Here is a 12,108-nt window from a genome sequence, read left to right as displayed (position 1 = left end):
AATTTTACTCTAAATTGTAGTTTGCGTTTCATTTGTCCTTTGTTTTGTTGATACTTTTTATGGAACATTTTTTACGCATTTGCCAAACTTTTAGCTTAGAGAGAGATCATAACAGAGAATAGGGCCGTTGTTTTTGCCTACTCATTAGCTTCACCCTTCCTATTAATAACCCAAATCAGATTCCCACTATTACTCTTCTAAAAATATGATACATCAGATTCTCTCATTCACAATCACCTCCGGTACGTTTGTTCTCCTCTTTCCTCATATATATACCCATTCAATTTCTTTGATCTCCTTTATTATTTCAATTACTTTCTTTTCTTCTCTTTTTTGCAGGGTGAAAAGAACAAGGAAGAACAACTAATAATTCCTCATGAGGTTCAACGCCGTCTACGGATACGCCAAGGAGTGCTCCAATGAGCTCAAGCCGGGCATCAAGACCGTTGAAGAAACTGTCAAGAGCGTGGTGGGGCCTGTCCATGATAAGTTCCACCTTGTTCCCGATGAGATCCTCCGCCACACCGGTACCAATCAAAACCACCACTGCACCGGACACAGGGCTCCCGTTGCCAACGTAGCCACTGTCTCGGAAACAGCGGTGAGGCTTTACTCCAAGTGCGAGCCCGTGGCAGAGCAGACTGTGGCTTCGGCATGGCAGAAGGTGAAACAGTCTCCGATGTTCCATCGAGTGGACAATGCAGTTGCGCCAAAGGCCGTGTATTGCAAGGAGAAGTACAATGCAGCGGTTATTGGTGCCGTAGAGAAGGAACGTAAGGCCTAAGCGTACCTGCCTTTGGTGCATACTGAGAGGATAGCTAAGGTGTTTAGTGAAATTTGAAGCATGAACTAATCAATCTCTTTCTACCTTTATTTTTTAAATATTCTTTGCTAGTAATTAGTTACTGGCTGCATTGTAAATACAGATATCCTTTGTTCATAAATAAATAAAAATTATTGTAACAGAAAAACATTGTCCTGTGTTTTTCGTTTCATGTGTGTTTGTAATTTTTCCTTTTTGGAGAAATCCTGATAGTTGGGATGGAAAATAAATAAAACCTTCGGGTTCGAATCCCGGATACCCCACTTATTCACCTTAAAAAAAAGTGAATTCTAGTCACTGTACTACCTAACAAAAATAAATAAATAAATAAATAAAACCTTGTAAAAAATTCATCTTTGTGACATAATGAAATCGTTAATTTCGATAAAAAAATATGTTTTAACTTTTAAAAAGTCAAATTCATCACTTTTCACCATTTTCCAATACAATATTTCTATTTTCATCTACTTAACCAATGTTTTAAAAACACTCCTTAACATTTTAATTTTAATTTTAATTTTTATACATCATCTTAATTTGATTGAATGCCCATAAAAAAAAAAAATGTTTGATCCTATTCAGAATAAACTATATTTTCTTTTTTTTTATTCCTTTGTTAGATTTCCTCTCTTTTTATCTCCATCTCTATCACTCCCTCTCTCTAACCTAAAATTAGTTTAAAATGAATATCCAATTTTATCTACAATTACTTATATATAAATAAGATACATGATTGTGAGTTGACATTTTCATTTTAACTTTATCTTTCATTTAAACTATTTAAAAGCTATTATGTTAAGTAACAAGATTATCTTCAGGAAGATAAAGAATCTCACATTGACCACGGATATGTGGAAGAACGTGCTTCGTTCTCGAAGATCTTGCAGAATCAATGGAAATGCCACATTGTCGATGAGACAGAGGGCGTTGTACTTGCACAAGCGCCCTGATGCCTAAGTCAATGGGAAACAAAGAGGTTGAAAGGTTTGAACGATGGAATAAACTTACTTTAAATTGTAAGGGGGCTCTCCTTATATAGGCATAAGGGAGAATGTTGGGAAATGATATTTCTCATTGACACTATTTTTTTTTTTTACATAAGTTTTTGATCTATATACAACTAAACGCAACAGAAAAACGGATAGAAAGACACATGTCTTTTCTCCGATAAAAAAATGTATCCTTATGCACATGTTAAGAATTCAAATATAAAAAGATTGACTCTAAAAATATAAATGACAGAAATCTTAAATAAAAACAAAATTGCCAAATTGAAATGACTCAACAGTTCCCGGCAGCGGCGCCAAAAACTTGATAGATATTTTAGCAAGTGTACTAAAAATGTATCCAAGTAATAAAATAAATTCGTATCCACGAGGACTGTGTTAATCTCAATTTAGCAATAAAGTGAATATTTAGGATGTATAAATTATTTTGTTTGCCCTAGGCAGTTGATTGGTTTGTTTGCATAAAAGTAATGACAGAAAATAAAGATTGGTTTTAAGATTAAGAGAGAGATGAGTTTAGGTCTTTCGAATCATCTATATTCCCCTAATTGGTATACTACACCTATTCTTATGAATGATTCACTAGTTCCACGTTAGTTAACAAAATAGTCCGTTCCACGATAGTTAACAAAATAGTCATAATCAATCCCTTGAGTTAGGACCCTCTTCTAGGGTTACAGCCCCTAATTCCTTAGGTGGTCTAATAACCGTTCAAGGTTTAAGCACGTTAACCTAATATCACTAATAAAGGATTATCCATTCCTAGACTAACGATGTTTATTAGAACAATTCAATTAGGTCTAATTCGAAAGCTAGGGTCAGTAGTCATTCGTTCTTACTAAATCATGTTTATATTTAATCAGGATATAAAAAGCATTAAGAACAATTGAATTGAATAAAAACTAGATTATCATTCACAATAAATAGAGTTTCACATCAACATGTTTCAATCAGGGTTACAAAGAATCATCTCAGACATAACCTCTAATGAATTTAGCTACTCATAATGGTGTTTACAAATAACATAATCATTAGAGGGATCAATACATACATGAACTAGTAAAAGAGTGAATAAATCGCCCTTCTAACCGTCTTGTAGTCTCAAAATCGCACTTTGCTCTCTCCAAACCGTAACCATTGTTTTCAGAATAGTCTTCAGCTTAAATAGGCAAGAACTGCTCCTAAAATCGTGGCACAATTTAAGTAAATCGTGACACGTTTCATCTTGTGTAACAAACCACCCAAATTAGGGTTTCCTTAATCGTGTCACGTTTTTGCCATCGTGACACGTTTTTGCCATCGTTGAATGCATTTTTGAAAGCTCCAAATCATGACACGTTTTTCAGTAATCGTGACACGATCCCCTTCTTCAGTTTTTCTTGTTGCTTAATCTTGCTTGTGAACTCAAAAATATCATATAAAGACTAAAAATAACGAATGACTGACTGTTATCACACGAGTTTCTTCAGTTAAGAATTCAAATATAAAAAGATAATCTTATAAATTTTGTATCAAGTATAGTTTAATGTTTTAAAAAAAATTCAAGAATTTTTTTAACTTTTTTTCATAATCTTTTTTTTTCTTCAGTAACTTAATGACTAAAATTTCATTATAAAATGCATAAGTGGAGAGTTTAAGGGTTCAAACTTCAACCACTGCATCAATTTATAATGTAGTATCTATACCGACATAATTATACTCTCAATACAAAATGACAATAACTATTATAAACAAACATAAATGGAGAAGTCGGAATTTAAACCCCAATCACAATGCTTGACCTAACATTTTTTATATTTATTTTTGCCATATTAGCTTAGAATTTGTGGACGTAAGATTCTTTACTATCCCTCAAAAAAAAAAAAATAATCTTTACTAAAAAAATATATTGCCTCAAAAAATATTGAATATGCATATATAGCTTTGGAAAAAATAATAATTTTTTTTAGAGGAAAAATTAAAGGTTAAAGCTTTTATTTTGGTTAGGCTTAAATATGTATTTTATCATTGCAATTAGGGGTCGTTTAAAAATTAATCCTTGTAATCGTTAATTCTAACAATTTACCCTTGCATTGTTTAATCATTTAAAATTTCGTATCTCTCCCCACTTAATCACTGCCATGTCATTAATTTGATGACGTGGCAATCACTGCCATACATGAAATTCCAATTTTACCCCTGGATTTTCAATTCTTTCTTCAATATTTTGTCCGCTTCTTAAGGGTAAAATTGGAATTTAATGTGTGGTAGTGTTTGCCACGTCTTCGAATTAGTGACGTGACAGTGATTAAGTTGGTCAAAGACAAAATTTTAAATGATTAATGATTGCAAGACCAGTTTGTAATGATTAGCAATACATGACCAATTTTTAAACGAGCTCAATTGGAAGGATAAACATATTTAAGCCTTTTACTTATATAAAGAGAATTAGGGTTTGTAAAAGTGATCGATCAACATCATCATCGAGAGAGAGAATGGGTGGTTCGGTGCGAGACGTGAAGTCAAAGTCGGAGTTGGATGAGGTGGTTCGCGGCGGTTCTCCGGCGGTGCTTCACTTCTGGGCGTCATGGTGTGAAGCTTCCAAACACATGGACCAACTCTTCTCTCATTTGGCCATTGATTTCCCTCATACCCATTTCTTAAGGGTTCGGTTTTCTTTCCCAATTATCCCTTTTTATTTTTCATCTTCTTGCTTTATATTTATCAATCAAAATCAATTTTTTACTTTTTTTAGGTTGAAGCTGAAGAACAACCAGAGATATCTGAGGCTTATTCTGTCTCTGCTGTTCCTTTTTTTGTCTTCTTCAAGGTAAAGTAACTGCAATTTGAAAACTCTTTTTTATCTGAGAATTCTATAGTATTGTTTTTGGCCAAAACTTTGTTCATTGTTAGGTAATTGGTTTTTCGGCTTTGTTTAAGTTGCACTATATGCTGTTGTTGTTCTTGCTGTTGCTGTTTTGTGGCAGAGTGGATTAGACCCTATTTGAATAAACAACTTAATTGCGCTTATGATATATGTGTTTATGTATAAGCTAATACAATTTAATTGCGCTTATGATATATGTGTTTATGTATAAGCTAATTTTATGACAGGGTTAAATACTGTCAAACTGATGTCGTATAAGCTATAAGTTGTTTTCATACACTATCCTAAAGAGCTTATGAAAGTAAGCTAAAAATAGCTTATGGACACCAAGTCCATGGGCCAGATATCTTTTATGACAGGGTTAAATACTGTCAAACTGATGTCGTATAAGCTATAAGTTGTTTTCATACACTATCCTAAAGAGCTTATGAAAGTAAGCTAAAGATAGCTTATGGACACCAAGTCCATGGGCCAATATTGAGTTTTCAATAAAGAAAATAAAAAAGGGAAATGCTAACAAGGGCACTTGATAAGAAGTCCAAAAAAGAAACTTTATCTTGGAAATAGTGCATTTAATACCTCTAAACTCTAGAAATTGACTTTTTTTACCTTGAATTTATCACTTATTTCCATTTTTAGCTTCTTAAAGTGCCCTTAGTTTATGGACATGTCATAAACCGTTTCCGTAAGCTCTCCCAGATAGGCTCACATGTGCTTATGTTACTAGATAAGCTAAAATAATCCAATTTAAACAAGTTTATTTCAATATTTCAGTGGTTGTGGTTCTGAGGCCTCCCTGGCTTCTTGGTCAGGAAAATGCAGTACTTTGCTTTCTTCTCATGTTCATTTCATATTTTCTTGCCAACTCTGCTTATTAGGTTCATTTTAATGTTATACCGTCAATGAGTCGATGACTATGGTTCTGTTGTAGTGATAATCCAATTAAACAATGGAATATAGATTTGTTTGTGCTGTGTCTGGTTGGTGTTTTGTTTTTGTTGGTTAAATTACATGTGATTAGGGGGAGGACTGTCACCTTGAACATGCCTCCTCACCTACAAATAATACTTATATTTTGAACTTATATAAAAGCTATTGTTTGAAAAGTCTTATAGTTTCCGTATATTGTTTTTAATATTTATTAGTCCACAAGTATTCGCTGGGAAATTTATCCACACTGACTTTCTGTCTTGGTTACCGTACCAAGAGTGTAACCCTTCAGTGACGAACAATTGCATGTTAACATTAGATGAAATTGAATTTCTAACTTATCAGAGCTATTTGTTGTGTATCTTTGCTTTTGCAGATTTTTAATTAAGACTTGGTTTTGATACTATTATTTATCTTTGCTTTTGCAGATTTTTAATTAAGACTTGGTTTTGATATTATTATTTATTTACAATACAAATTTCGCCATGTACCCAAAAGAGTTATCTTTTTTTATATTGCAATCATAATGCTCTGGTGATATTCATACTGTGAATATGGGATTGAAAACTCAATTTGTTATCTTTGTTTGATTTATCAGTTGATTAGTAGTTATTATCTGTCAGGATGGCAAGACCGTTGACACATTGGAGGGAGCTGATCCATCAAGTTTAGCCAACAAGGTTTCAAAAGTAGCAGGCTCAATTAACTCTGGAGATGCCGCTTCTCCTGCTAGTCTTGGGATGGCCGCAGGATCCGCCGTTCTTGAAACAGTGAAAGAATTAGCGCAAGACAATTTATCTTCAAACGAAAAAAGTAAAGTTCAACCAGGGCTTAGTAGTCATCTGAAAAAGCGATTGCAGGAGCTCGTTGACTCTCATCCTGTCCTGCTTTTCATGAAAGGGAGTCCTGAAGAGCCAAAATGTGGATTTAGCAGAAAAGTTGTTGATATTTTGAAGGAAGAGAAGGTTAAGTTTGGAAGTTTTGATATCCTCTCGGATTCAGAGGTTCGTGAGGGCTTGAAGAAGTTTTCCAATTGGCCCACATTTCCTCAGCTTTACTGCAAAGGAGAACTTGTTGGTGGGTGTGACATAGCAATTGCTATGCATGAGAGTGGGGAGTTAAAGGATGTTTTCAAAGATCACGGAATTGATACCGTTGATGAAACAAATATAACAGATTCAGGAAACACCAAGGGTGGCATCTCTAAATCTACGGATTTGAGTACAAATTTAGCCTCTCGGCTGGATGGCTTGGTCAATTCAGGCTCAGTTATGCTGTTTATGAAGGGAAAACCAGATGAACCTAAGTGTGGTTTCAGCAGGAAGGTAGTTGAAATTCTCCGACAAGAAAATGTTCCGTTTGAGAGTTTTGACATTCTTACTGATGAAGAAGTCCGTCAAGGACTCAAGGTTTATTCAAACTGGTCCAGTTATCCTCAACTATATATCAAGGGGGAGCTTATTGGTGGATCAGACATTGTGTTGGAGATGCAAAAAAGTGGGGAACTTCAGAAAACTTTACATGAGAAAGGGGTTCTTCCAAAAGAGACCATTGAAGATCGTTTGAAGAAATTGATTGCCTCTTCCCCTGTGATGCTCTTCATGAAGGGTACCCCTGATGCTCCAAGATGTGGTTTTAGTTCCAGAGTTGTAAATGCCCTCCGAGAGGAGGGTGTGGTGGATTTTGGTCACTTTGATATATTGAGTGATGATGAGGTAAGACAGGGAATTAAGGTATTCTCAAACTGGCCTACTTTTCCTCAGCTTTACTACAAAGGTGAGCTGATAGGCGGTTGCGATATCATTATGGAGCTGCGAAATAATGGAGAGCTGAAGTCAACTTTATCTGAGTAGGATTATTGTTAATTCTTAGAATAATTGGGATTGTATCTTATAAGCCACTATAGCTGAGGGTGTTGTTAATTTTGGTGCCATGAGGCTTTGTTTTTGACATTGTAATGTTCTGCGTGGTTACTCTATATATTGTTTGATATGAGGCTATTTTATTTTATTAAAAGTCTGAACTTGTTTTCCCCTTCTGCTTCTCTATATAGCTGGCTAAACTGATTCATGAGTTGAGTACCATAGTTTGTCAACCTGGGGGGAAATTGAAATGCTAGATTCCTGACTTTGTGGTAAATATGAAATACTGAACGTGAATTCCAAATATAGTGTAAGAACCGTGCTAATTCTATTATCAGATTACAAAATGTAGCCTTTGGAACCCCATCTTCCATGTAGATTACAAAACCTCATTTCATTTTTCAAACAGATGCTCTGATTTTCTTGTGCTGAAATTTCAAAGCGTAATTGTGATCGTGCATTTATTCTCAAAGCTTTGAACAATTTGTTAAATAGCTCTACAATTTATTTATTTTTTTTAGTGAAATTGTATTTACCCTTTCAAAAATTTAGATAGGTTGTTTTTAATAAACGAAAAGTTCAGGCAATTTGTGTCTCAGAAGCTTACTAGGGTCAGGAAAAGCTTCAAGGTTTTGATAGAGCAATAATAAATATTTATATATTATCAATCATCGAGGTTCTCACATTGACAACAAAATTCAAACTCGATTAAACTACACATTGACCTCTTTTAAAAAGGTTTTTTTTTTTTTTTTTTAAGAAGCTTAGAAAGGTTGTTGTTGATGGTCAATGTTGTTTAAATTATGATAATCAATCATGAATCTTACCAATATTTATCCCTATTCAGATTTTGACCAAACCAAGAAAGGTAAAACATACGTGCATTTTTATTATTATTCAATGATGACAAACATGTACATTTTACTTCTCTATTTTAATAACTTGATGTGATATGATAAATAGTAATATGAATTAACATAGTCTCCTAACTTTATTTTGGCGGTTATCCATATACTGAGAGAGACACTCCAACAACTTCATTTCAAGTGCCTTGCATTCAGCTATTTGCATTTGCAACTCTAATCTCTCCTTCTTTAGGTTCTTGTTCTCCTCCATGAGTAGTTCATGATTGTTATTGTCTTCTTCAACTGATGAATTATTAGTCATTGCATTTTCCTCTGAACAAGACTTGAGGTATTGAGGAAACACGCTTGGCTCACACTTTTTCCTACTGATTTCAACCAACATGTGCCTGCAACCCTTTTGAAATTTCTCATGTTGGAATTCCCATCTTTTAGATGATATTTTCTTAAACCCCTGTTGAAGTTATTAATTAGTGAGAGGTTAATAAAACAAAAACATCATACTTTGAAACATTACAATATCATTCCATGTTGTGTTAGTATATACATTATGTGCTATTGTACCTCACTTTTTTTTTCTTTTTTTTTAATATAAATGAACAAAATAACAGTCAAAGACAATATTGTTGAAAAGTCTGTAACTGAATAACAAGCAAGATTATCTTTATTATTTTCAATTTAAGTGTGCTCCCAAGTACCAGTATAACGTTAAATATAGCATGTGTGTACGACGATATTGACTTTAGGTTAAAATAACAGATATTTGACCTTATAATTTGTGTCACTAACTTGACCAAATTCTTCATTTTGTGCACGTGGGTGGATTTCTTAATTTAATTGTCATCTACTTCTTTTTCCAAAGGGCTACTTCAAAGTAATGGATTTGGATTTGTTGGGTCAGCAATCCATACAGTTAGAGATATTTGTTGAATCGAAATTGGACAGTTTAAATTTCAAATTCGATCTATCAATTTTTTGAAAGAAAATTAAAATATACTCTAAAATACTGATAATTTGATTTCAATCAAACAACAACCGATGTCTTGACTGCATGAAATTCGTGGAATGTCATCTGCAGAAAATCCAATCCCCCAAGTAATTCAAAGAACTTTTGAGGAAGCCAGGGAAGAAAAGAAACAGGTGAACAAACAAAAAATTCGGAGTGAAAACTCAAAAACTTGGCAAGATATCCTTGATGAATCAATATATATTTGTATGACATAATAATATCAACATTCTTTTGAAGGAATAAAAAAGAACAATGACTAATATTTCTTTTTTAGGAATGTAATATAAATTTGTATATAGTTAATCTTCATATTAGTGGCATTTTAATAAAAAAAAAAAAAAAAAAACTTCATATTAGTGGCAGAAAGGAAATCCATTGTTCTATACTTTCTATTAGGACTAATTCATTAAACCATTCAAAATCAAGTGAGATTTGTGTTTTAAACTTTTTATCAATATATAAATTACATTTTTCTTTTGATGTTTAGAGAGAAAATGGATGAAGCAAGGACTTACATATGTATTGAGTTGTCGAATAAAACTAGAGAAATTGTTGTGCTTGAAATATTTAGGCAAGGTGAGCTCTGAGAATTCAGCTGGAGACCACACAACAAAACCATTTCCTTCTTCATTCCATGACACAATTTTAATGCCATCTTCACCTTCAATACCTTGTTCCACCAAATCATAGGTCTTCAATAGAAATGGTGCAGGGCACCGTAATGGCTTAAGGGACACTCCATTTTGATCAGAAGAAAATTGGTCTAATGAACCAAAGTTTAGCTCCATCACATTTCCACTCATGTTGTATTTTTACGTGTTGCCAAAACAAAGTTATATTCTAGACACACTTCCTTATATAAGCATTAAACATGGAAGCTACTAGTGCCGTGGAAGGTGTGGATTGTTTCCTAGCTTTTCTATATTTCAACAAATTATTTATTTTTCTTCCACTTTCTTCAAAGTTCACGTGAGAAAAAATAATAATAAAATCAAGGCATATTCTAGCAATTTATTTTGTTTCTATATGATCATTTTTTTTTTTGTTTTACATATGGTCATTTGAAGAAAGGATATTATATTTTATACGAGTATTAATAAATAGTAATAGATAGTGACGGATATAGAAATTTTGATATGTGGAGGCAATGTCATATGCTATAAAATGTTTATATAAAAAAAAATATTGATTCTCTTCAAAAATATAATTTTTTTTATCGTTTCCTCTTCAAAAATAAAAATATATAGATGCATTCATGATAAAATTATTTTGTAGTTATCGCTAAGAAGAAATTGGAGATTTCAAAAACTATACTATCTTACATCAAGAAATTCAAGACACATGATATTCTGTAGATTATATTTCTCCACGAGTATTCATATTTTAAAGTTATTTTATGAAATTTTTCATTTTTTAACACTATCAAGTATGTCTTTGTTTGAGAATATATGACCTAACAATAAATTTAATAATTTATCTATACTGTTTTGTACTTGGTTCTTCACGATTCAATATTTTTGTGGTGTCATAACTTAATTTTTAGTGAGAACTAAAACAAAACGACCATAAAATTTCCAAGAAAATAAATATGTTATGGGGGTAGTGCCCCCAAATGTCTTATGTGTAGATCTGTGCATGTTAATAGACTCTCTAATACACTATTTTAATAATTTTTTATTAAAGTTATTATGAATCTCACCAATCCTATATTATACCCACATGAGTTCCGAATGATATAATTAGTTTTATTATTGAAATTATATTATATTTTGATGTTAAATACAATGTTTACTTTTTTTAGAAAAATAAAATAAAATGAGGTGACAAGTTTTTTTTTTTTTTTTGAAGGAGAGGTGACATGTTTTTATTGATTGTTTGTAAAGGCTAACATGTGACTAACGTTTTCTACATACGTATTTTTTGAGATGAAAATACACATGGTTTCACTAGTTTTTTTTTTTTTTTTTTGAGGAAAACATACGGTTTCACTAGCTGTTTTTTCTTTATTTAAACAACTGTTTTATATCAATAATAAATTGATTCAAGTATTAAATGATCTGAACTCCTTAATTTACCATATTTGCATAACAAATTCCCCACTTCTTCTAAACAGCTGAAGTTTTTAGAGGGGAAAATTCAGTAACTGATTCTTCTAAGCATAATTAAAAAAAAAACAGTTTTATTATGACATTATTAGCATGTGATCGTGGGACCTAACATGCAGGCTGGAGTCTTCTTTTTCCTATTAAATTAAAATAAAACAGAGAAATGATATATGAACATTTATTTTTTGACAACTTTCTCTCTCATACTCATATCATATTCTCATTTTCTCTCTCCAATGCTTTGATTTTTGTGCTGAGATTCACATTTCTTTCTATGTTTTAGTTGTCCTACAAGTTGCCATATAAAATGGTTGTTCAAATAACACTCTACAATAAAACATATAACTGAAGGGGGGGCTAAAAAAAGAAGCCGAAATACAATCATCGAGTAGTTTAATATCAATAGGCACATGAAACAAAATATCGTTCAAAAGTTTGATATAGTAAATTAAGACCTGGTGTTATATATGTTATATAAATGAAGACAGTAAATTAAGACCTGGTATGTTATATAAAGACAGTAAATTAAAACCGCTCACAAGAATAACTGAATCAGTTAAATTAATATTTTATAAAATAAAACTGAATAGAAAGAGACATTTCAAAGCTGCTATGGTAATAATGAATAGTGATGTATTATCTC

The 12,108-nt window shown here is 32.4% G+C and overlaps 3 protein-coding genes across 3 annotated transcripts; 2 read left to right on the top strand and 1 right to left on the bottom strand.

Annotated features, from left to right (window-relative positions):
* The first annotated feature begins 99 nt into the window (after positions 1–99).
* Positions 100–990, top strand: LOC25493176 (stress-related protein). Its single transcript, XM_013601598.3, has 2 exons — positions 100–242; positions 340–990. The coding sequence occupies exon 2, from the start codon at positions 377–379 to the stop codon at positions 782–784; it is 408 nt and encodes a 135-aa protein (XP_013457052.1). The 5' UTR covers positions 100–242; positions 340–376; the 3' UTR covers positions 785–990.
* A 3,269-nt stretch (positions 991–4,259) lies between these two features.
* LOC25493175 (monothiol glutaredoxin-S17) lies at positions 4,260–7,660 on the top strand. Its single transcript, NM_001417841.1, has 3 exons — positions 4,260–4,475; positions 4,565–4,639; positions 6,250–7,660. Exons 1-3 carry the CDS (start codon positions 4,305–4,307, stop codon positions 7,477–7,479), a joined length of 1,476 nt encoding a protein of 491 aa, NP_001404770.1. The 5' UTR covers positions 4,260–4,304; the 3' UTR covers positions 7,480–7,660.
* A 692-nt stretch (positions 7,661–8,352) lies between these two features.
* On the bottom strand, positions 8,353–10,236 carry LOC25493174 (heat stress transcription factor B-2a). The gene is made up of 2 exons (XM_013601596.3): positions 9,876–10,236; positions 8,353–8,805 (listed from the first exon to the last, which is right to left on the bottom strand). The coding sequence occupies exons 1-2, from the start codon at positions 10,161–10,163 to the stop codon at positions 8,461–8,463; spliced, it is 633 nt and encodes a 210-aa protein (XP_013457050.1). The 5' UTR covers positions 10,164–10,236; the 3' UTR covers positions 8,353–8,460.
* Between the last annotated feature and the right edge of the window lie 1,872 nt (positions 10,237–12,108).

Source organism: Medicago truncatula, chromosome 4, assembly GCF_003473485.1.
Source record: "Medicago truncatula cultivar Jemalong A17 chromosome 4, MtrunA17r5.0-ANR, whole genome shotgun sequence".
In the NCBI taxonomy this organism is placed as follows: Eukaryota; Viridiplantae; Streptophyta; class Magnoliopsida; order Fabales; family Fabaceae; genus Medicago; species Medicago truncatula.
This window is presented reverse-complemented; position numbering and strand designations above follow the sequence as displayed.